This window comes from Pristiophorus japonicus, chromosome 2 (genome assembly GCF_044704955.1).
Source record: "Pristiophorus japonicus isolate sPriJap1 chromosome 2, sPriJap1.hap1, whole genome shotgun sequence".
In the NCBI taxonomy this organism is placed as follows: domain Eukaryota; kingdom Metazoa; phylum Chordata; class Chondrichthyes; family Pristiophoridae; genus Pristiophorus; species Pristiophorus japonicus.
The window spans coordinates 287,159,201-287,183,717 of NC_091978.1; the positions used below are offsets into that span (position 1 = coordinate 287,159,201).

The 24,517-nt window shown below is 42.3% G+C and overlaps 1 protein-coding gene across 2 annotated transcripts in view; it reads left to right on the top strand.

Moving 5' to 3' along the window:
- Window positions 1-24,517, top strand: part of prmt9 (protein arginine methyltransferase 9) — a 130,263-nt gene that overhangs the window by 11,908 nt on the left and 93,838 nt on the right. For both annotated transcript variants that reach the window (XR_011590810.1, XM_070871504.1), the window contains exon 2: window positions 22,094-22,242. Coding sequence is in view for 1 of the 2 variants with exons in the window: in XM_070871504.1 (XP_070727605.1) it covers window positions 22,094-22,242 (149 nt within the window). In the remaining variant the exon portion in view is untranslated. The remainder of the gene's footprint in view (window positions 1-22,093; window positions 22,243-24,517) is intronic.

Below are 24,517 nucleotides of genomic sequence, written 5' to 3' on the forward strand. Positions count from 1 at the left end.
TACTATGTTAAAGGTATATAAATTCAAGTTTTTGTTGTTGCCCATGTTTTATGGTAGTATATGTGGCTTCTGATTTTAGGACTGTTCCCTACCTTTCAACATTATCAACATTTTCATTTGTATAGCACCTTTTAATGTACAAAAGCATCCCAAGGTGCTTTACAAAAGCGTAATCACACAAAAATCGACTGAGCTGAAGAAAGAGCTATTAGGAGAGGTTACTAATGGTTTTAAGGAGGTTCTTAAAGGACGAGAGGGATGTGAAGAGGCAGAGAGGATTCAGGAGGGAATTCTGGAGATTTGGGCCTAGATGGCTAAAGACACAAAAGATGAAGTACAAAATTAGGATTAAATTTGATTAAAAGCTGGAAATGTCAATATTGGGATGCTACACTTTTGACGGCCCATGCAGCCACTTTCCCTGTTTGCATGGAACACTTCATCTATTCTCAGTACTGATCAGCATTGATTTTGGCATGCACCTTCAATTATCTGTGTCTACAGAGCTAAGCCAATTTTGTTCACCAAAATTCAGGGCAAAAGAAAACCTGAAAATCGGAAGACTCTGTTATATGTTATGTAACTTCTTGCCGTTTTTTCAGTTTGGATTATTTTCCCTATGTTTTCTCTCTGGTTTCTTTTCCTCCTGCTCTGATGGAGGAAGGGATGTCAATTCTTGCTGTGATATAATTGCAATACTTTGTCTAAGTAACTGCATTTACAAGCCAAAAAATGCTGGATTAATCACTGAGGACATCACAAACGAGCTCAATTTTCAACAGCAGTGACTGAGCAACTATCAGAAACATGAAACCTGAACAATTTTTTAATCCCTAGCCCAAGGCCATTTGAAGTATTCGCACTGTAACCTGAGCAAGTGCATCTAATTTGGTGTTACGATAAAGAACTTTTCTGCCCTGCATGACGTTTTGATTGTACATTTAAAAAGATCTGGACAAATCTGGTCAAGAATGCAATTGAAGTTTATAGCAATAACTATAAACACTGATGATCAAATACTATATAGAACATTATTTGCTTATCAGATTTGGGTGCGTCGATCGTTCCTTAGCCAATCCCCCTACTATCGCAGGATCATCCTGGAAGATGAGTTCAACACAAGGCTATTTTTCTCCATAACAAGCCATTCCCTTAAACCCTTTATCTTCCCCGACCACTCCACCCTCACCTCCAATGCATAGTGCAATGAGTTTGTGAATTTATTCAACTCTTAAGGTTAGACAAGATTTGTTCTGAAATCAATTTGCATGTCACATATTAGGTGATCCTCAAATTTGTTCCTAATTATTTATTTTACAATTTAAGGATGTAAAATTGATCTACCTGTAGTTACTCAGGCTTTTCTTATAATTTTCTCAAAATTAGTTACCACATTGGCTTGTTTCCAATCGAGTCAGACCTCCCCATATTTGTTGACTCCCTCATGATGTCTGTCAGCAATGCGTATCAAGCATCTTCAGTTGCGTAACATCCATCCCTGCGGATGTATTGATTTTGAAACCTTTAAAAGTAACAAGGATATTTATGTAAGTGATGTCACGGTATAATTGTAGACCTGCTGTAGTGGTTGGCATTCAACTAGTGTTGCTTTAGTGAATACTTGCAGGAAGTAATAATTTAGTAACTAACTTATTAATTTGGCTTCAACCCTGTTGTCCCTTTGAGGGATGTCAATGCTTCTTTGATAACTTTCTTATTATAATATTTGAATCATTTTGTTTACTGTTACATTTGGCTTCACCAGCTATACTCATTTCTAAATACTCTTTGTCTAGCTGCCGTTTTACATTTTTGGAAGTTCCTGTATTCTTACAAATGGTTTCTCAGGGTCCAAGTTTCCGATATCTGCTAGAACGGCACACCTCCGAGAGGCCCACCTATTTTGTCGAATGAAAAGCGCGCCAAAAACTTACTTCGCGATTCTCCGAGTGCAGCAGGCCTGTTCAGCAGTCAGCCCAACTGCGGGAGGAGGGGCAGAGCTACATCCCTGCGCTGAATAGAGTGCCAGCAGCTGTGCACGTGCGCAGTAACTCCTGGCCCTCCCAGCGCGTCCTGTCTCCGGGCGACCCTAGCCCTGGTCGAAGGGACGTCGCGATGTTTGCCGCCCCTATCCCTGGCCGAGTAGCCTGCCTGCCTCACCGTCCCTCGCTTCGTCGCCACTGCCCTTACCTCCTCGGTGGCGGGGCCCGCCCGAACTCCTCCCCGGTGGCGGGCTCCGCCCGACTAGCACCTCTTCAGCGGCAGGGCCTGCCCGAACTACTCCCCAGTGGCGGGGCCTGCCCGACCAGCTCTTTGGCAGGCTGTTGGAGTGCTCCCAAATGGGTAGGTGCTGCAGTAGGTGAGTAGAAGCTTTAAATTTTTTATTTATTGATTGATTTTTTATTTTTTGATTGATTTATTGATTTATCATTTATTATTGATGATGGCTCTTTATTGGTAAAACTGAAGTGTTTAATGCTTTGGAAAATCCCCTAACTTCCCTCCCCCCTCCCATCTCTCGCTACCTGCGCCTAATTCTAAAGTGTAGGCAATGTTTTTCTGAGCGTACAAAAGTCGACACTTACTCCGTTCTAAGTTAGTTTGGAGTAACTTTTCGCTGCCTAAACTTGCAAAACAGGCGTAAGTGGCTGGTAACGTCCCCTTTTGGAAAAAAAACTGAACTAAAACAAAACTAAACTAACTCACTAGAACTGGAGCAAACTAAATGTCGAGAATTGCGATTTCTAAGATACTCCAAACTAAACTAGTTGCTCCAAAAAAATAGGAGCAACTCGAGCTGAAACTTGGGCCCTTTAGTTTCTTCCAGTAGGTTTTGTAGAGTTTGTTTTTCTTATTTGTTTCACTTTAGGAACATAGGAACAAGAGTAGACCATTCAGCTCCTCAGGCCTGTTCCGCCATACATGGCATATCCCCTAATACCCTTGCCTGACAAAAAAACTCTCAGTTTTGACATTTTGAATTGACCTAGCCTCAACAGCTTTTTGGAGTTCCAGATTTCCACTACCCTTTGTGTGAAGTAGGGCTTCCTGGCATCTCCCCTGACTGGCCTAACTCTAATTTTAAGGTTATACCCCCTTGTTCTGGAATCCTCCACCAGAGGAAATAATTTCTCTCTCTCTACGTTATCAAACCCTTTAATCACCTTAAACATATCATTTAGCTCACCCCTTCTATACACAAAGGGAATCTAAGCTTAGTTTATGCATAATTTAACCCTTTTAGCCCTGGTATAATTCTGGTGAATCTGCACTGCACCCCCTCCAAAGCTAATATATCCTTCCTGAGGTGCAGTGCCCAGAACTGAAAGCAGTACTCCAGATGGGGTCTAACCAGAGCTCTGTTCAGCTGCAACACAAGTTCCACCCCTTTGTATTCCAGCCCTCTTGAGATAAAGGCCAACATTCCATTAGCCCTTTTAATTATTTTTGTACCTGTCCACTAACTTTTAGAGATTTCAAGCAATCTTGAAGGTACTGCACAGGCCGTTCACAAGCTCTCAAATACCGTGCGTGCTGCGTGCAACAAATACCGCACATTGAAAAAAACTGGCCACGCACAAATTAAATTTTAGAGGGAACATTGCTTGGACCCCTAAATCTCTGCTCGTCCACAGTTCCTAGCTTCTTGCCATTTAGAAAATACTCTTGATTTATCTTTCTTGGGTCCAAGGTGGATGACCTCACACTTTCCCACATTGAACTTCATCTGCCACAGTTTTGCCCACCTACTGACATCTCACTTAATGTTCCATTGCAACTTTATGCTCCTATTTACACTATTTACTATGCCACCTAACTTAGTGCTGTCAGTAAACTTGGATACACGGTTCTCTATTCCTTCATCCAAGTATTTATAAATCTAGTGAATAGCGGAGGCCGCAGTACAGATCCCTGGGGACACCACTAGTTACATCCTATTAATTTGAGTACATACGCCTCCTAACCAATTACCTATCCAAGCCAATAGATTCCCTCCAATTCCATGCGCTCTCATTTTTGCTGTCTTTTATGTGCAACCTTGTTGAATGCCTTCTGGATGTCCATATAAATAACATCCATAGACACTCCCTTATCTACCACTTTAGTTACCTCCACAAAAAATGTAATTATTCTGCATGCTCAGTAGTATGTCTTTAAATATATTCCATTTGTTATCAACTGAAGTTTTTTAGCTGCAACACACCCCCTCCCAGTGGTTATCTTCCACATTGAATTTGAGCCGTTTAAAGTTGTTTAGTGCATAATTTAAGGGAATTGGGTTTGTAATGTACTTAATTTTTTTGTCACATTGCTCAATTGTCCTGATTTTATAAAATCTGGGCCCCAGCTAAACCTGTGACAGATGTGGAGTCCTGACTTAACTGGTTGTGTTTTAAAACTAATGTGCTGTAAGTTGGGCAGGATTTGAAATTCCTGTTTATGCTCAAGGGCATGAAAGATATACATTGGCCATGGGAAAAAATAAAAGTGTGCCTCCCTTGGGAATATCTATATAGTATATCAAAATTCTTGTGACTGCATGTACTTCCTGTTGTTGCATTTGCTTCCTCTATCAGAATTTTGTCACCACAATGCTGCCACTTGGTAACACGTACTTTTATTATTTTTAGTTGGTAATGCTGTAATGCATGTTTAGATTACTGTACTTGCTGGAATTTTTCAGCCTTATTTCTGGCTCCTTCTGCTACAGTGTGGCCTGTTCTAGAGCCCTGTTTGGATCCTCTGCCTTTCGTGGCTTGGCGTTGCTGGCTTCTCCTGGTGCTTCTTGCCCTTCTCAGATGCGCCCTTCTCAGATGCGCCCTTCTCAGATGCCCACTTCTCTTTGCACTGCCCACAGACCTGCTTCAGCACGCTGTTGCGCTTCTGCTAGGTTCCTCTGTATATCCAAACCTGTTACCATTGGTCTTGCTGCAGTGATAATTTAATTAATTGGCGGAATTGCAGCCCCACTCCTGATGATGTTTTGGATTTAAAAAATAATAAATGGTCTCTGCTTTCATTTCAGGATTAATCGTCATAGTTTATGGATGCATGTTTGATCCACTCCCCCGCCCTCCCACCCCCCCCCCCCCCCCGGCTCTCCATGGCAGAGTTATAGTCCTCGCACCTAACTACATTACTTTTAAATTTATTTAATGGCTGCTACATTAAGTTCATTAATTAATCATATTTTATTGCTCCCAATTTAATTACATCCATTTATTTTCAACCACAGCAAATGCACCAATTAATTGATTTACAGCAATTGTGCCCACACCCCACCCTGACAATAAATTTGAGCTTTCATTTATTTATCATTCTCAAGATGTGGGCATCGCTGACAAAACTGGCATTCATTATCCATCCCTAGTTGCCCTGGTAGCGGTTTGATACAACTGAGTGGCTTGCCACTTCAGAGAGCATAAGAGTAAACTACATTGGTGTGGGACTGGAGTCACATATAGACCAGACCACTCCTGATTAAATAGCCACTGCTATTACTTCATAAATTTTGGGCAGTCGTATTTCATTTATTCTTGTTGTTAACATTTAATAAATTATGGGAGAGATCGTTAAATTTGCTGCTTTAGTTTAATAGATTTTGCTCCAAGCTTGCAAAAATAGCCACTGCTAATATTTATAAAATTGTGAAAACTCATTGGATTCAGTAACCAACTCCATTATAATCAAATGGTCACTGCTTTTATGTAATTTTTAAATTTCTGGGGAAGACCATTTTATATATCTTTATGAAAATGTATTAAAATAAATAAGTGGTCATTTACTCTGGTCTTCCCTCAAAAATTAAAAATCTTGTGAATGGCATTGTTTAAGTTAGAAGCATTTTTCTTTCCAGTCTGTAACTGACAAAACTTCAATTGTCAAAATAAGCTTGCTACAATCCGAATTGAAATGGTATTTTTTAAATTGCTCATAAATAGCCACCAAACCAAAAGTAGACGAAATAACAATTTTTTGTCACAAAGGGAACTCCTTTGGGGCGGGGTGCGTGGTGCCTGGGCCTTGGTTTTCTCCTGTCTTTCAAAGAGTGGCAGTTCCAAAACTGCAGGATTCCCTGGAGTGCTAAAGTCCAGAAGTGGGGCTCGAAGGATATACGGCACAGAAACAGGCCATTAGGCTCCACTTGAGCCTCCTCCTGTCTTTCCTCATCTAACGCTATCAGCATAACTCTCTATTCCCTTGTCCCTCATATGCTTATCTAGCCTCCCCTTAAATGCATCTATACTATTTGCCTCAGTTATTCCCTGTGGTAGTGAGTTCCATATTCTCACCACTCTCTGGGTAAATAAGTTTCTTATGAATTCCCTATTGGATTTCTTGGTGACTATCTTATAATGATGGCATCTAGTTATGCTCTTCCCCACAAGTCAGTATAAGGGGTGTCGCAGTTGTGAGAGGCGGACTGGTTGGGCTGGGTGTTCTTTGCCTCTCCGTCATTGTTCATAGGTTTAGATGTAACCTTTAGAGCTGTTGTACAAGGGCCGTGTGGCTCTTTGTCGGCCGGCGCAGACACGATGGGCCGAAATGGCCTCCTTCTGCGCTGTAAATTTCTATGTTTCTAAGTCGAAACACACTCTCTGTATCTACTCTATCAAAACCTTTTATAATTTTAAAGACCTCTATTAGGTCACCCCTCAGCCTTCATTTATCAAGAGAAAAGAGACCCAGCCTGTGCATCCTTTTCTGATAGGTACACCCTCGCATTTCTGGTACTATCTTCTCTGCACCCTCTATATCCTTTTTATAATACAGGTATGGCGACTAGAATTGTACGCAGTACTCCCAAGTGTGGTCTAACCAAGGTTCGATACAAGTTTAGTAAAACGTCACCACTTTTCAATTCTATGCTTCTAGAAATAAACTCTAGTTCTTGGCTTGTCTTTTTTATGGCCTTATGTGTCTCTAATTTTAGTGATTTGTGCATTTGTATTCAGAGATCCCTTTGTTCCTCTACCCCACCCCACCGAGACTTGCACCCTCCAAGTAATAAGTGACCTCCCTATTCTTCCGACCAAAATGTAATACCTTGCAATGTTGAACTTCATTTGCCAATTATATGCCCATTTTGCAAGTTTATTAATGTCCTCCTGTAATTTGTTGCAGTCCTCCTCAGTATTGACTAACTCACCCCAAATTTGGTGTCATCCGACATCCAGTCCTGGAAGAGCCGCAAGTTCCTTCAGTTAAACATTGGGAAGATAAAAGCCAAGCCATCATATGTGCCCCCACCCACAAATTCTTTTCCCTCACCAATGATTCCATCTCCCTCCCTGGCCATTGTCTCAGGTTGAAACAGGCGGTTCTCAACATTGGCGTCCTAGTTGATCCTGACTCAATATCCATTCCATCATAAAGGCTGCCTACAACATCACCCATCTCAGCCACTCCCTCTGTCGAAATGTTGCTGAAGCCATCATACATGCTCTTGTCACCTCCATTTTTCTCCCATTCTCATCCAAAGCTCTGAGCCTGTATCCTAACCTGCACCATGTCCCGCTCATCCATCACTGTGCTCACTGCTATATATTGGCTGCCAGTCCCTCAATGCTTCCAATCCAAAACTAGGTCTGTGCAGCAGAGCTGGTGTCCAGTCATCTTGATTAATCCTTGCCACTGGACCAAGACCTAGCTCTGTCAAGGCCGTGTGGTGGCTGGTGTGCAACGGTCACCACATGTTAAAAACATCCACGCACAGGCATTTTCCACTCTTCAGGATGAAGTTCAGGACCTGGAATAGTAGGTCCTTCATTGAAACACCTGTGAACTCATCCCTTTTTGGCGTGGAAGCAAGTCATCCTCGATACGAGGGACCGCCTATGATGATGATGCTTCCAATTTAAAATTCTCAATCTTGTGTTCAAAATCCCTTCATGGCCTCACCCTTCCCTTTCTCTAACCTCCTTGTAATGTATCTGCTTCATGGGTTTATTGCTTAAGAATTCATTGCAACAGATTGCTTTTAAGAACTAGTTGGTTTATTAACAAAGGTTTAACAATCACACTACACATTACCAGTTCATCCACTAGGCTCACAAAGGCATACCTCATTGTGGATGACCTAGACCCAACTGACTGGGGTTTTATTGAGTCTTCTGAACATCACATGACTGGCTAAGGCACTCACAATGTAACAGCTCTACAACTATTTTATTGTAAACTAATAATCAAGTGCCCCTTGATTAAAGGTGGGGGGGGGGGGGGCACACTCCAAAGAACCTTTTAAGTGCCCCCTTGTTTTTTTGTGGGTTTTTTAGGGCAAACTATACAAGTGCCCCCTGATTCGGGGGACACTAAAACCGGCAATAAAAACAAATTAAACTTTAAAACATATAAGATCAAACTAAAATTTGGTTGCCGGGGGTGATGATGCACTCCAGTCCCTCCGGCGCCCACCTCTCGAAGAAGGCCGCGAGCGTACCGGTGGACACCGCGTGCTCCATCTCCAGGGACACCCTGGCTCGGATGTAAGCGTGGAAGAGAGCCAGGCTGTCGGGTTGAATGACCCCCTCGACCGCTGAAACAGCTCTGCAACTCTTTTGGGGGGGGGGGGGACAAAATAAACATTAGATCGAGTGCCCCCCCCGATCTGGGGGACACTCCAGACACTTTTAACTGCCCTCTTTTTTAAAATTTTTTTTTTTTGTGTTTTTAAAATAAAATTTGCGGGGGCATTAAAATCATATAATTTACAAGTGCCCCCTATAAAAGGGGAGGGGAACAGCTCTACAAACCTGTGAGCATACTCACAGGTGCATACATTACACTGCTCCCCCCTTTTTTAAGAAGCAAGGTATTTATACAATATTTCAAAAAGATTACTTATGATTACAATTTTATAAATTCGACTGCTGAGCCTGAGTATCTTGTAAGCTTTTAGCTTCCTCCTGCTCTGACCTCCATTTCTTGCAATTGACTGGCAATGTCCATTTTCTATTTTATTTAACTCAGGAGACCGTCTTGGGGAATTTCTGTTGTCAGGGCATGTAGCCCAAGATTCCTGACCTCTATCTTCCTGTATTCTCTGAGTTTCCTTGAAACCTTTACATCAGTTTTAGTGTTAGCTTTCTTCCTAACATCTTGATATTCCCAGTTATCAATATCCTGTCTAATTGGTTTGCGTTTTTACATTGATTTTCTCAACTGAACCCCGCCCCCCCCCCCCCGGAAGATACAGAGTCTCTGTGAGATTGTCCATACCCGCAGAACTGTCTTCAGTCAGCTGCATCTGAGTTGGTGGGCTTATGGACGTTGTGTCCGTTGAAGTACGTGGACCTATCAACTCACTCTGATCATCGTCAAGTCAGAATCATACACATCCACTTGTGGTACCGAAGGTGCATCACTCACTAGAAATATTTGATCCACGTGAACCTTCCTAATGTATTCACCAATTTTGACCAAGTACTGCTTGGTGCCACTTACCTGAACAATTGTACCAATGTCCCATTTGCGTGGACTTGCCCTTTGACGGACTGAGAACTCTGACCTGATCACCCTTCTGAAAGCACCGCTCTTTAATACCGGAATGATGACATTTCTGAACTGATTGTACCTACTTTACCTTATCAGACAAGTTCGTTTGCAATAAACTGAGAAGTGTCCTCAACCTAAGCTTCAATAATTCAGCAGGCGTGTACCCTGTTGTAGAATGGGGCGTAGTTCTGTATTTGAAAAGAAAATTTGCTAACCTGTGCTTCATGCTCACTGATGATCCAGTCTGCAGAACTTGTTGGTTGTCATGTTTTCAGCTCTTTGTTGGCTGGCATGGACATGGTGGGCCGAAATGACCTCCTTCTGTGTTGTAAATTTCTATGATTTCCACAAAGCCTTCTTGACAATCCTGACCGACCTTTCAGCTGCACCATTCGAAGCAGGATGATATGGAGCTACCAACATGTGTTTGATACCTCTGTATCTGTCAAAATTTAGAAATTGCGTGGACTGAAATTGCGGTCTATTATCTGACACCATTTCTCCAGGCAGGCCATGGCATGCAAAAATATCCTGTAATTCATCCAATGTACGCTCTGTAGTTGTAGATGACCCCATATACCGTACTTCTAGCCATTTTGATTTGCTATCAATTAGAACCAGAAAATTATCACTGCCCCTCTCGCAAAAATCAATATATATTCTTTGAAATGGCCATGTTTGTAGTGGCGTTTTAGCTGGCATAGTCTTAAAGTCTTGACAGATAGTACACTTACTGACTAATACATCTAAGTCTTTATCCAATCCAGGCTAATAAACAAAAATTCGGGGCACGACTTTCATGCCCACGATGGCAGTATGCTCAATGTGAAGTTCCGTCAAGATTTTGGCCCATGGTACACTGGCAATGACTACTCTCAGGCCCCATTTTAGATATCCCTGCTGACATGATAATTCGTACCGCGCCGACGATGATAAAAGGGCTATATCCCCTCGTCTAAATGCGTCTGATCTTCAAACCACCCTCGCAGGGTGTGCTCAGAGGCCTGTTGTAGCGTGGCATCTTGTGTGTGTGCTGTGCAATAACAGGCGGTGACTGGGAAGTCCTCATCGACGACATCTAGAGTAAAGATTGACTGTTCGCAGCCAATTTCAGAATCTTCATGAGGCAATGGGGAGCGGGCAGGGAAGTGGAACTGAGTCCATGATCAGATCAGCCATGATCTTATTAAATGGCGGAGCAGGCTCGAGGGGTCAAATGGCCTACTCCTGCCATTTCTTGTGTTATGGCAACGTTGAAAGGGCATCTGCCACTGCCTTCTGCTTCAACATACGATACTCGATCTGTAATCGTACTGAGACAATAAAATAACCCATCTTTGCATGCTGGAAGCCGCTAGTGATGGAATTGCCACCTTTGGATCCAAGATAGTTAGTAACGGTTTGTGATCACTTACTAGCGGGAATTGGCATCCCAAAAGAAACGAGTGAAACTTTTTAATACCAAGTATAATTGCCAAAGCCTCTTTCTCAATTTGCGCATAATTTTGTTCGCTTTTATTGAGTGTACGTGATACAAAGGCAACCGTTTTTTCCTGCCCATCATTCATAATGTGGCTGATCATTGCTCCAAACCATACCGAGAGGCATCACAAGCTAGTCTTCATTCAAGAGTCAGACTTTAATGGACAAGAAGAGCACTACTGCATTAGTGTTGCTTGCGTGTGTCATGTGCATTCTGTTGCTCTTTGTCCCATATCCAACGCGCACCTTTTAAAAATAAATAATGAAGTGGTGCGAGCATCCTTGCCAGTCCAGGAAGGAAGCGAGCATAATATTGGACCATGCTTAAAAAGGATCGTACAGGTACAATATCCAGAATCCTCGGGACTGAGACCGTTCAGATTTCAGACAAGAAAATCAATAGTCTGGAGTCTGGCATCCTCGACCGAATCCATGCCGGGTTTTGAGCGGTGAGGTCCGAAGTCCGGCACAGATTCGGTCGAAGATTCCGGATTTTAGACTTGCTTTTCTTGTCTGACATCCAGAATCCTTGACCGAATCTGTGATGGATTTTGGGTTTTGCCTCAAATGTCCGGTTTTCGGACAATAATTCCAAACGACTATCAGCTATGCGCAAAATGTCCAGTTTTTGGACAATTCCAGATTCAGGATGTTGCACCTGTAATTCAGCAACCTTTTTTGGTTCCGGAGCCATCATGATGGCTTGCACTTTCTCCTTAACTGCTTGGAGACCATTTTCATCAAACCGTAATCCTCGATAAGCCACCTCTCGCTGTATGAATGCACATTTACTCCTCTTCAACTTCAGATTATGGTCATTGAACCGTCTGAATACTTTAAGATTTCCAGATTTTCCTTCTCTGTGCTGGTGGCTATCCCAACATATCATTCTGATTGCACAAACAATGATTTATTCACTGTAGGATCTGATCGATGGTAGCCTGAAATATCTTTGGTGAGGACTTGATACCATAGGGCAACTTAGTGTATGAATATAAACCTTTGTGGGTGTTGACTGTTAGATACTGCTGACTATCCTGGTCAACGTTGAGTTGAGCATAGGCGTGGGAGAGATACAGTTTTGTGAAGACTTTGGCTCCTGCCAGTTCTGCATATAGTTCCCATGATGTCAGTAAAGGGTACTGTTCATTTCAGGGTAATTTTATAATCCCCAGAGCCGTACCGTTTTGTCTGCCTTCGGAACTACAACTAACAGGGTGGCCTAGTCACTCTTATCAATCTTCACTTAAACTCTGATTTTCTCCAACTTATCAAGCTCTTGCTGAACCTGAGATTTTAATTCATATGGTACCAGCCTTGGTCTACAATAATAGATTTGACATCTGACCTAATCTGAATAAGTGCATTGTATCCCTTGATGCCCTCGTACGAGTCCTCAAACAGGCTAGCATATTTCTCCAGCAGAGTATCTAGCTGAGACAACCATTTCTGTAGTACAGACGCTGTACAAATCCAAACGTAGCACTCTTAGCCAATCTTTGCTCATAAGTGTCAACCGATTGACGTATTTCGCTATAATAATAAGTAATCTTGCTTGTTGCCCTGCTAATGGGCTCAAGTTTCGGACCCCCGCTAGAACGGTGCACATCGGAGAGGCCCGCCTAATTTGTGGAACAGAAATTGTGCCGAATACTTACCTCGCTATTCTTGGATATATGTCGGGCCGTTTCCAGCTTGGCGCGGCGCAGCAGGAGCTGCTGGGGGGGGCGGAGCTACAGCCCTGCACCAAAAAGAGTGCCGGCAGCTGCGCGCATGCGCAGTAGTTCCTGGCCCTCCCAGTGCGCCTGTCTCCAGGAGACGACCCTATCCCTGGCTGAAGGGACGTCGCCCCTATCCTGGGCCGAGTGGCCTGACTGCCCTCACCTCTTCCGCGGTGGGCCCGCCCGGCATCGCCAGAACTCCTCGTCGGTGGCCCAGCATCTCGCTGTGGGCGGGCCCCGCTCGAAGTCCTCGTCGGCGGCCCGGAATCGCGCTGGGGGTGGGCCACGCGCGAAGTCTTCGGCGGCGGTGGGGGCCAGCATCTCGCTGGGGGCGGGCCCCGCCCAAAGTCCTCGGCGGTGGCAAAGCCCGTCTGACCGGCATCTCCTGTGGGTGGGCCCTGCCTGAGCAGCTCTTCAGCAGGCTGTCGGAGGGTTCCCGGTGGTACAATAGATGAGTAGAAATTTTTTATTTTTTATTTATTGATTGATTTTTTATTATTTTTTTGGGATTGATTTATTGGTTGATTTATTGATTTATTTATCATTTATTATTAATGATGGATCTTTATTGGTAAAAGTGACGTGTGTAATGCTTTGTAAAATCCCCGATCTTCCCTCTAACTTCCCTTCCCTCCCCCATCTCTCGCTGCCTGTGTCTAATTTATAAAGTGTAGGCAAGGTTTTTCTGAGCGTACAAAAATCGACACTTACTCCGTTCTAAGTTAATTTGGAGTAACTTTTCACTGCCTAAACTTGCAAAACAGGCGTAAGTGGCTCGTAACTTTTGAAAAAAAAACTGTACTAAAACGAAACTATTCTAATTAACTAGAACTCGAGCAAACTAAATGCCGAGAATTGCGATTTCTAAGATACTCCATACTAAACTAGTTGCTCCAAAAAAATAGGAGCAACTTGAGCCAAAACTTGAGCCCAATGTACTCTGCACTTCATTTGTCCAAGCGTCTGCAGTTTTTCCCCTGAATATGTTTTCAGCTTCGCTGAGCTCACCTTTAGTAGTATGCCCCTGAAATTCTTGTAATACACATCCTGACTCATTATTGAACAATCATCCACTATATCTATTGTCATATTAATCCATCAATTATTAATCACTACTAACGTTCTGGAATTCTGACACAAGGAATGTATTGCCTTGCCCTTCACTGCATATACACCAAAACCTACACAGTTCTGATCAGTTTCCACCCATTCAAGTCTTTGATTATCGTTGGGTCTGTCCTTGGATTTACATGCGAATTTGCTGGGACTTCATTGACATTAGCTCTAAATTCGTGCCCACTTGAACCAACACTGTTGCAATATGGTTGCCATTACACCTATGACATTGATTATTCTTGGTTTCATAACTCTCCCTCCGATTAGGGCTCACCCGCTTCTGCATTTCTATGGCTGTGAACTGCGACTACTGCCGGTAATGGATGAAATGCCTTAATATTTTTCTCTGCCATCTCCATGGATGTGGCCATCTTGCAAGCTTTCTCAAAAAAGAGAGAACATCCATATCTAACAATTTTGTCTGGATACTTTCATCCGTTAGTCCACATACAAATTTATGTCGAAGAGCCCTATCTAAGAATCCTCCAAAATTGCAGTGTAGAGATAATTTTCTTATGGCAACAATGTATTCACTGATGGTTTCATCAGGCCTTTGGTTTTTTATTGCGAACTTATACCTCTGCTATTTCTAAAGGCTGTGGAACAAAATAATTCTCCAATATCTGCAGTATGTCTGAGAATGAAGCATCCTTAACCTTTCTCAGAGTTAACAAATTCACTAAGATACTATAATTCTCTGCTCCAATTATGACTGACAGAATACCTTTAATCTTCTCGCGAACTGCTGGATTCCTTAATTGCAAATTTGCCACACCTGCTGGGACTTCATTGACATCATTAGCTCTTTTTAAAAAAAAAACATTTACAATTTTTCCTATGCAGGGAGACACAGGGAAGTAGAATGGGGGCAGAAGCAAAAGATAGAAAGAAGAAAAGTTAAAGTGGAGAGCAGAGAAACCCAAGGCAAAAATGGTCACATTACATCAAAATTATAAAGGGGCAAAGTGTGTTAAAAAGACAAGCCTGAAGGCTCTCTGCCGCAATGTGAGGAGTATTCGTAATAAGGTGGACGAATTAACTGCGCAGGCAGCAAGTAACGAATATGAAATAATTGGCATCACGGAGACATGGTTCCAGGGTGACCAAAACTGGGAACTCAACAACCAGGGGTATTCAACATTCAGGAAGGATACACAGAAAGGAAAAGGAGGTGGGGTAGCGTTGCTGGTTAAAGAGGAAATTAACGCAATAGTGAGGAAGGATGATGTGGAATCTGTATGGGTAGAGCTGCGGAAATGCTGGCGGGAGTTGTGTACAGGCCACCAAACAGTAGTAGTGAGGTTGGGGACAGCATCAAACAAGAAATTAGGGATGTGTGCAATAAAGGTACAGCAGTTATCATGGATGACTTTAATCTACATACAGATTGGGCTAATCAAACTGGTAGCAATACGGTGGAGCAGGATTTCCTGGAGTGTATAAGGGATGGTTTTCTAGACCAATATGACGAGGAACCAACTAGAGGGCTGGCCATCCAAGACTGGGTGATGTGTAATGAGAAAGGACTAATTAGCAATCTTGTTGTGCGAGGCCCCTTGGGGAAGAGTGACCATAATATGGTAGAATTCTTTATTAAGATGGAGAGTGATGCAGTTAATTCAGAGACTAGGGTCCTGAACTTAAGGAAAGGTAACTTCGATGGTATGAGACGTGAATTGGCTAGAATAGACTGGCGAATGGTAATTAAAGGTGGATACTTGACGGTGGATAGGCAATGGCAAACATTTAAAGATCACATGGATGAACTTCAACAATTGTACATCCCTGTCTGGTGTAAAAATAAAACGGGGAAGGTGGCTCAACCAGGGAAATCAAGGATAATGTTAAATCCAAGGAAGAGGCATATAAATTGGCCAGAAAAAGCAGCAAACATGAGGACTGGGAGAAATTTAGAATTCAGCAGAGGAGGACAAAGGATTTAATTAGGAGGAGGAAAATAGAGTATGAGAGGAAGCATGCTGGGAACATAAAAATTGACTGCAAAAGCTTCTATAGATATGTGAAGAGAAAAAGATTAGTTAAGACCAACGTAGGTCCTTTGCAGTCAGAATCAGGTGAATTTATAATGGGGAACAAAGAAATGGCAGACCAATTGAACAAATACTTTGGTTCTGTCTTCACTGAGGAAGGCACAAATAACCTTCCGGAAATACTACGGGACCGAGAGTCTAGTGAGAAGGAGGAACTGAAGGAAATCCTTATTAGGTGGGAAATTGATGGGATTGAAGGCCGATAAATTCCCGGGGCCTGATAGTCTGCATTCCAGAGTGCTTAAGGAAATAGTGGATGCATTGGTGATCATTTTCCAACAGTCTATCGACTCTGGATCAGTTCCTTGGACTGGAGGGTAGCTAATGTAATACCACTTTTTAAAAAAGGAGGGAGAGAGAAAACGGGTAATTATAGACCGGTTAGCCTGACTTCAGTAGTGGAGAAAATGTTGAAATCAATTATTAAAGATGAAATAGCAGCGTATTTGGAAAGCAGTGACAGGATCGGTCCAAGTCAGCATGGATTTATGAAAGGGAAATCATGCTTGACAAATCTTCTGGAGTTTTTTGAGGATGTAACTAGTAGAGTGGACAAGGGAGAACCAGTAGATGTGGTGTATTTGGACTTTCAAAAGGCTTTTAACAAAGTCCCACACAAGAGATTGGTGTGCAAAATTAAAGCACTGACGTGGATAGAGAACTGGTTGGCAGACAGGAAGCAGAGTGTCGGGATAAACTGGTCCTTTTCAGAATGGCAGGCAGTGACTAGTGGGGTGCCACAGGGCTCAGTGCTGGGACCCCAGCTATTTACAATATACATTAATGATTTAGATGAAGGAATTGCATGTAATATCTCCAAGTTTGCAGATGACACTAAGCTGGGTAGATGTGTGAGCTGTGAGGAGGATGCTAAGAGGTTGCAGGGTGACTTGGACAGGTTAGGTGAGTGGGCAAATGCATGGCAGATGCAGTATAATGTGGATAAATGTGAGGTTATCTACTTTGGGGGCAAAAACACAAAGGCAGACTATTATCTGAATGGCGGCAGATTAGGAAAAGGGGAGGTGCAACGTGATCTGGGTGTCATGGTACATCAGTCATTGAAAGTTGGCATGCAGGTACAGCAGGCGGTGAAGAAGGCAAATGCTATGTTGGCCTTCATAGCTAGGAGTTTTGAATATAGGAGCAGGGAGGTCTTACTGCAGTTGTACAGGGCCTTGGTGAGGCCTCAACTGGAATATTGTGTTCTGTTTTGGTCTCCTAATCTGAGGAAGGATGTTCTTGCTATTAAGGGAGTACAGCGAAGGTTCACCAGACTGATTCCCGGGATGGCAGGACTGACATATGAGGAGAGACTGGATCGACTGGGCCTGTACTCACTGGAGTTTAGAGGGATGAGAGGGGATCTCATAGAAACATATAAAATTCTGACGGGACTGGACAGGTTAGATGCAGGAAGAATGTTCCCGATGCGGGGGAAGTCCAGAACCAGGGGACACAGTCTAAGGATAAGGGATAAGCCATTTTGGACTGAGATGAGGAGAAACTTCTTCACTCAGAGTTGTTAACCTGTGGAATTCTCTACCGCACATTGTTGATGCCAGTTCATTGGATATATTCAAGAGGGAGTTAGATATGGCCCTTACTGCTAAAGGGATCAAGGGGTATGGAGAGAAAGCAGGAAAGAGGTACTGAGGTGAATGATCAGTCATGATCTTATTGAATGATGGTGCAGGCTCGAAGGGCCGAATGGCCTACTCCTGTACCTATTTTCTATGTTTCCCTGTAGGATCTAAACAATTCCTCATTCCTGTCAAAAGCTTCCAAATTCTGACGTAACTCGTTGCCACATCCATGTTGCCGCCTTAGCTTAATAGCTATTAATCACTCATTAAAAATGCAATCTCTGGTAAGAGAAACTAATCATTGGGTGTAGCTGACATACTAGAGGGTGTGCATCTATTGCAACTGGCAGTCTCTGTTCTAAATCCTACAGATAATGATTGTCAACTTTATTTAAATGTGAGAAATACCTTTTTGATTTCCTTTGTCCAGTTTCAGCTTCAAAAGGGATATGATGTAAATCAGTCTCTAGCCTGTAACAGGTTTTTTGTAGTTCTCTTCTCAGCCGACAGTGGACTGAGCTGCTGGAGGTCAAAACACTTCCCAAACATACAAGTTCGCGTAAAGGCATTGCAGATGTATGAACTAAAGTAACCATTATTCCTTCTGCAATCGATTGAAGTTTAGAATTGTTCATTTGTTTTGGAATAAATTTAACAAGTTAATTAATGTTCTGAAATCAAGTGAAATCTGTTGTGTAGATCTTTTAATTTTGCTTTTAAATAAACTTAATTGTTGGATTAGAGGCTAAATCACATGGTCTGACAGATTGATTCATCTGCTGAATGAAGATTAGGAGAACACGTGCTTATGTCACTTCCACTGAACAAATGACAGTAATAAGGGTGTTCTGTTTGATCCTGTGCACTATTATTTTACCAGATATTATTCACATAAGGTTACACTTACGTTTGTAAGGAGCAAGAGCTAACTTACAGGCCTTCGAGTTCACAAGGTAATTGTGTGGTACAGCCTGAAAATCATAACATGATTTAATTTTCTTTGAGCGACATAAAACTTTTGATTATAGGTGGTTGACTGGATTGTACTGACTGCGCTGTTAAGTATGCTGATGATTGATCATGGATAGCAATGTCATTAGAAAATAGGTGCAGGAGTAGGCCATTCAGCCCTTCTAGCCTGCACCGCCATTCAATGAGTTCATGGCTGAACATGAAACTTCAGTACCCCCTTCCTGCTTTCTCGCCATACCCCTTGATCCCCCGAGTAGTAAGGACTTCATCTAACTCCCTTTTGAATATATTTAGTGAATTGGCCTCAACTACTTTCTGTGGTAGAGAATTCCACAGGTTCACCACTCTCTGGGTGAAGAAGTTTCTCCTCATCTCGGTCCTAAATGGCTTACCCCTTATCCTCAGACTGTGACCCCTGGTTCTGGACTTCCCCAACATTGGGAACATTCTTTCTGCATCTAACCTGTCTAAACCCGTCAGAATTTTAAACGTAAATAATATTTGCTGAAGTATTCCTTTGTTCTGTTATTATGGGTGACTTCCTTTTTATCCCCGCTCCCAATTTTGTTCCTTCCTCTCCTGAAGGAAGTTGCACATGCCGGTGTATAGTTGAGATTCTGGCATCTTGCCTGTATATTACCCTAGTAGCCATTGTACATTTGAAACTAAACAGTGAGTTATGACAGGTTATTTGACTATGGGAAAGCAACACTGCTGAATCACAACTGATAGCAGCTAACTCAGCACAGACCAGGGATCAAACCTTGGACCTTATTTAAATGTGGCTTAGTAGGATACCACATGGTGTGTTTACTCGGGCATACATCTCGTGTAGTGGAACAGTATTGTGTAAAATTCAGTCATTAAGGCAATGCCAGCCCACTTGATAATTTCATTCAACCCTTCACACACATTTCAATTAGGAGAGACAACCTGCAAGTGATCCCCAGAGACCAGAGAGGGCATATCTTGCTGCCTGTGATTTCCTCATCAGTTATTCACTACAATGTCCTTCCAGAAAAGATATGAACATTCCAAGCAGATGTTGTAAGCAGAAGATTCTGCTCGAGTGTCTGTTGCTTGGAGAAGGATGACCTCCTGTTTTGTCCTTGGTAAACTAAGATGGTATTTATTTACATTGAATAAGTTGTGCACTGTTATAATAGAGGGAATATTATAGGTGTTCATGTTTCCTGTCTTATTTACACATTAAAGACTCCATTTACACCAGGAAAAAGACAGGGAAGTGGAATTAGAGTAGATAGCTACAACTGAGGGGCTAGCAGAAGTAGAGGCACAGTGGGCCAAATGGCCTCTGCAGTGGTTCTATGATTATGCTTCAACATTACCTTTATTCTGTAATGCATTCTGAGCAATATTTGAATTAAATAATTATTCAACGGTTTTGTAGCATCTTTAAGTTTGCTTCACTCTGTAGAAAAGATGTCATGTCTGAAAATAGGCATACGCTTGCATTTTCAAAGCTGTGAGGTGGGACTGTCAATACTCAAAAGGTTTATAAACAACACATATACTTCTTTAACAATGTTCTACCTCAGACAGCAAGTAGTTGAGATTTTCTTGTATAATATGTGCTAACCCATTGAATACTGTAAACAGTTGCACATGTTTTATGTAACGTTGCATCTGCAAAATGCAGTATACATATATAGTGCTGGATAATTTAAAGAATTAAAGAAATGGATTGTTGTCCAGAATATTGCATGGTATATGGTAATGCAGTTTATTTTGGTGCAGGACGATTGTAATCCTCAATAAGTAAGGAAAATGGGAAGAAATTACACATTCATTTGTTACTGCAGGCACTATAAATAATACAAATATTTATGTTACTGCAGGCACTAAATTAAAAAAAAATTCATGTTTTAAGAGTTTAACATTGGGCCGAACTTTGCTCTGAGCAGCAAATGAACGGCGCCAGCCTTTTGTTAGACTTGCACTTGCTCATAGACTTTCTATGGGTTTTTGCACTAAAGTTCCTGTCAGCCAACCAGCCAAAAAGCACAGCGCCCTCTACAGGGCATCTGGGACTTGTGTGGACAGGTCAAGCGACCATGTATCTCTTCAACCAATTAAATTGAAGAATTGTTAATGAACAACGCAGACTCTGAACCAGGAAATGACAATTAGAATATCGAATTCAATGTCAAATCAAATACAGAAAGCAAAATAAAGAGAGGGAAAGAAAGATTGGATTAAGGGAGAGAAAAAAGAGATAGAGTTTAGTCCGTATCTATGAGGTAATTACAGGAACATCACGCTTCATGCCATTTTTGGGAAGCTTATGGAGGAGCAGGGCATCTCAGACAGCAACTTCCGGATTTCTGCATTTAACTCTGCAGATGTTGCTGTCTGATTTTCACGTAAGTAACAGTGGGTGCTGTTAGCCTCACTGTTATTTCCACACAAAATCTAGCTCATGTTTTAGCCTAGAGAGTGATCTTTCAAACACAATTTGATCAAAGTATGTTTGTGTGCGACTGGAGTAGAGTTCTTTGGTTTTAATTAGATAATTCCAACTCTCAACAAGTGACACTCTAAAATGAAACCCAACCATCTTCAGCTGCTTCATCAATGACCTTCTCTCAATGATAAAGTCAGAAGTGGGGATGTTTGCTGATGCTTGTGCAGTGTTCAGTTCCATTCGCAACGTCTCAGATAATGAAGCAGTTCGTGCCAGCATGCAGTAAGACCTGGATGACGTTCAGGCTTGGACTGATAAGTGGCAAATAATATTCGCGCCACAAAAGTGCCAGGCAATGGCTATCTCCAACAAGCGACAGTCTAACCATCATCCCATGACATTCAACGGCATTGCCATCGCCGAATCCCCCAACATCAACCATTGACCAGAAACTTAACTGGATCAGCCTCATAAATACAGTGGCTACAAGAACAGATCAGAGGCTGGGTATTCTGCGGCGAGTGTCTCACCTCCTGATTCCCCAAAGCCTTACCACCATCTACAAGACACAAGTCAGGAATGTGATGGAATGCGCTCCACTTGCCTGGATGAGTACAGTTCCAACAACACTGAATAAACTCGACACCATCCAGGACAAAGCAGCTCACTTAATTGGCACCCCATCCACCATCTTCAGCATTCACCCCCTGCACCACCGGCACACCGTGGCTGCAGTGTGTACCATCTATCACCGTTCCTTCATCATTGCTGGGTCAAAATCCTGGAACTCACTCCCTAACAGCACTGTGGGAGTACCTTCACCAGAAGGACTGCAGCGATTTAAGAAGGCGGCTCACCACCACCTTCTCGAGGACAATTAGGGGTAAATGCTGGCCTTGCTGGCGATGCCCACATACCAGGAACGAATAATTACAAAAAATTATAAATCGCCCCTTTGGAACATAGGAATTGCTAAATGATAAAAGACCAAGTCCAACTAGTTTGTCTTCTATCATCCTGGTAGTCGCATGATGGATTTTACCAAAATGACCACCATAAAATAGGGATGCAACTTATCTTCTGAATTTTAACACAGTTGTCAAGCCATGGATAGTTTAATAACAGATCAAAAAGAGGACCAGCTTTGAGTGCTACTGTCCAATCTGACCTATTGCATTTGGCTTTTCTTTAATTTTTTCCTCTTGATGTGTTTTACTTTAGTTGTCTTTATCTCTGAAATTACAGGAATCTTTTCAACATACTCTTTTTAAATGGGCAGAAGAGCTCGATTCTTTAAGTCGGATTCAGGATATATTTGACTGCTATGAACAGGCCTTGGAGCTCTACCCCAATAATGAAGTGATATGGAACAGTATGGGAGAACATTTATTTAGGTTTGTGAAAGTATTTTCCAATTACATTTGAATGTCTGTTAAATGATAAGTTGCCACTTTTCTATAAATCCTTAACACCTGTGCCCTCCCCGCCTCCTCAAGGCCCGTCAAGTACCATATACAATTTTGTGAACTTGGCCTGAGAATATCAGTGAGTTCAATCATAAGCATCATCACAATGTAGCCCAATCCAGTCCTCATCTGGGATTCACAAACATGAACTTTCTAACAAGTCATTGGATAGAGAGTTTAAAAAAACCTCTTCTTGTTGTATGGTTCAATGGGTGATGATTGATCTCGAGTATCTTGCCCAAGTGGCATTATTAATATTTGATCCTTGACTATGTGTCGCCCAGTGAGTATCACAGATAAACCTGACCCCTTTCTAACCCGATCTCTTCCTCATAGGAATGTATTTAGCAAGGGTTGCAAGATGGTGATCAAGAGCACCTGCTGTTTATTTTTACCCTTCTTAACCTAAAGGTGCTGAGGTCAATTGTAGTTTCCCTTCCCTTCCATTCCTTAACTTAGATCAATTAACTCAGCATAGATCAACAGTTGAACCTGGGACCTTCTTTATCTGTGTGGCTCAATCACTTGGATAAATTTGCTGAGCCATAGGAGGAGTCCACTGGATAGCAATAAGAAGCAGGAACTATGATTGTTCCCCCCCCACTTTCTAACCTGGGTGCTTTGGTGCCAATTGCTGTGCCCTCTTGTCGCCCCAATTGAGATCAGTTAATTCAGCACAGAGTAGGGACCTTTTTGGTCTTCAGCACTGAGTTTCAGTCGTGAGAAGAAACAACAACTTAAATGTAGTAAAACGTCCCAAGGTGCTTCACAGGAGTGTTATAAAACTAAATTTGACACCGAACCACGTGAGATAATAGGGCAGATGATCGAAAGCTTGGTCAAAGAGGTAGGTTATAAGGAGTGTCTTAAAGGAGGAAAGAGAGGCAGAGAGGTTCAGGGAGGGAATTCCAGAGCTTAGGGTCTTGGCAGCTGAAGGCACGGCCACCAATGGTTGAGCGACTGTAATCAGGAATGCTCAAGAGGGTCGAATTAGAGGAGTGCAGATATCTCGGAGGGTTGTGAGGCTGGAGGAGATTACAGAGATAGGGAGGGATGAGGCCATGGAGGGATTTGAAAATAAGGATGAGAATTTTAAAATTGAGGCATTGCTTAATCGGGGCCAATGTAAGTCAGCGAGCACAGGTGTGATGATTCAGCGGGACTTGGTGCGAGTTAGGACATGGGCAGCTGAGTTTTGGATGACCTCAAGTTTATGGAGGCAGCTTTTACATTTAGAATCATTGAAATTGCAGCACAGGAGGAGGCTATTCATCCCACTGAGACTAAGCCTGTGCCAATACTGGATCCTTAACTGGAACTATTTACTCTAATCTATTCCCTTGCACTTTAACAATATTCTTTGACATTGATAATCTAGGGCCCCGTCTGCTCTCTCAGGTGAATGTAAAAGATTCAAAGGCACTAGTTTGAGAAGAGCAGGAGAGTTCACCCTGGGATCCTGGCCAATATTTCTTCCCCAACCAACGTCACTAAAACAAATTATATGCTCATTATCCCATTGCTGTTTTGTGGGACCTTTGTGTGCACAAATTGGCTGCCGAGTTTCCTACATTACTACAGTGACTACACTTCAAAAATACTTCATTGGCTGTAAAACGTTTTGGGACATTTTGAGGTACTTTGCAATGTTGTATTTGAACAACAGTGACTGAGAAGACGTGTTTATATTAAGTTTTACCCTCCACAAGTTTGGTATTAGCTATCATCAGGGTGGTAAGAATGCAGAAATATGCATAACTCCTCATTCATTATTACTATCTGTTACTCTTCCCCCTTCAATAATTTGTAATTAAATAAATCATTATTTAAAATGAAAACATTAACTATCTAAGCTGCTTAACTATAAATAAGTGTTTTAAAAAAAAAAAAAAAAAATTTCACCTCTTTTCCCTTCCTGGGGTACAGTTCCATGGGCACTAGCAAACTTGTACTCTATTATCCAAGTGGCCAGTCTTTCCTGTGTGAGCCGAGATAGTGAGTATGGGCGTTGCAACTGAGTTCGGTTCTACCCACTCCCAATGCATGAACTTTCCCGAGGGTCTCTGGACAGCAACCTGATGTGAGTCCCTTGCCTCAATAGAGCATGGAGATAAATTGTTGTCTATCCTGCAGTCCTGACTGACATCAGCTAATGCAGAACAAACAACAGATGGAATCTGGGGCCTTCTGATCTGTGTGGCTT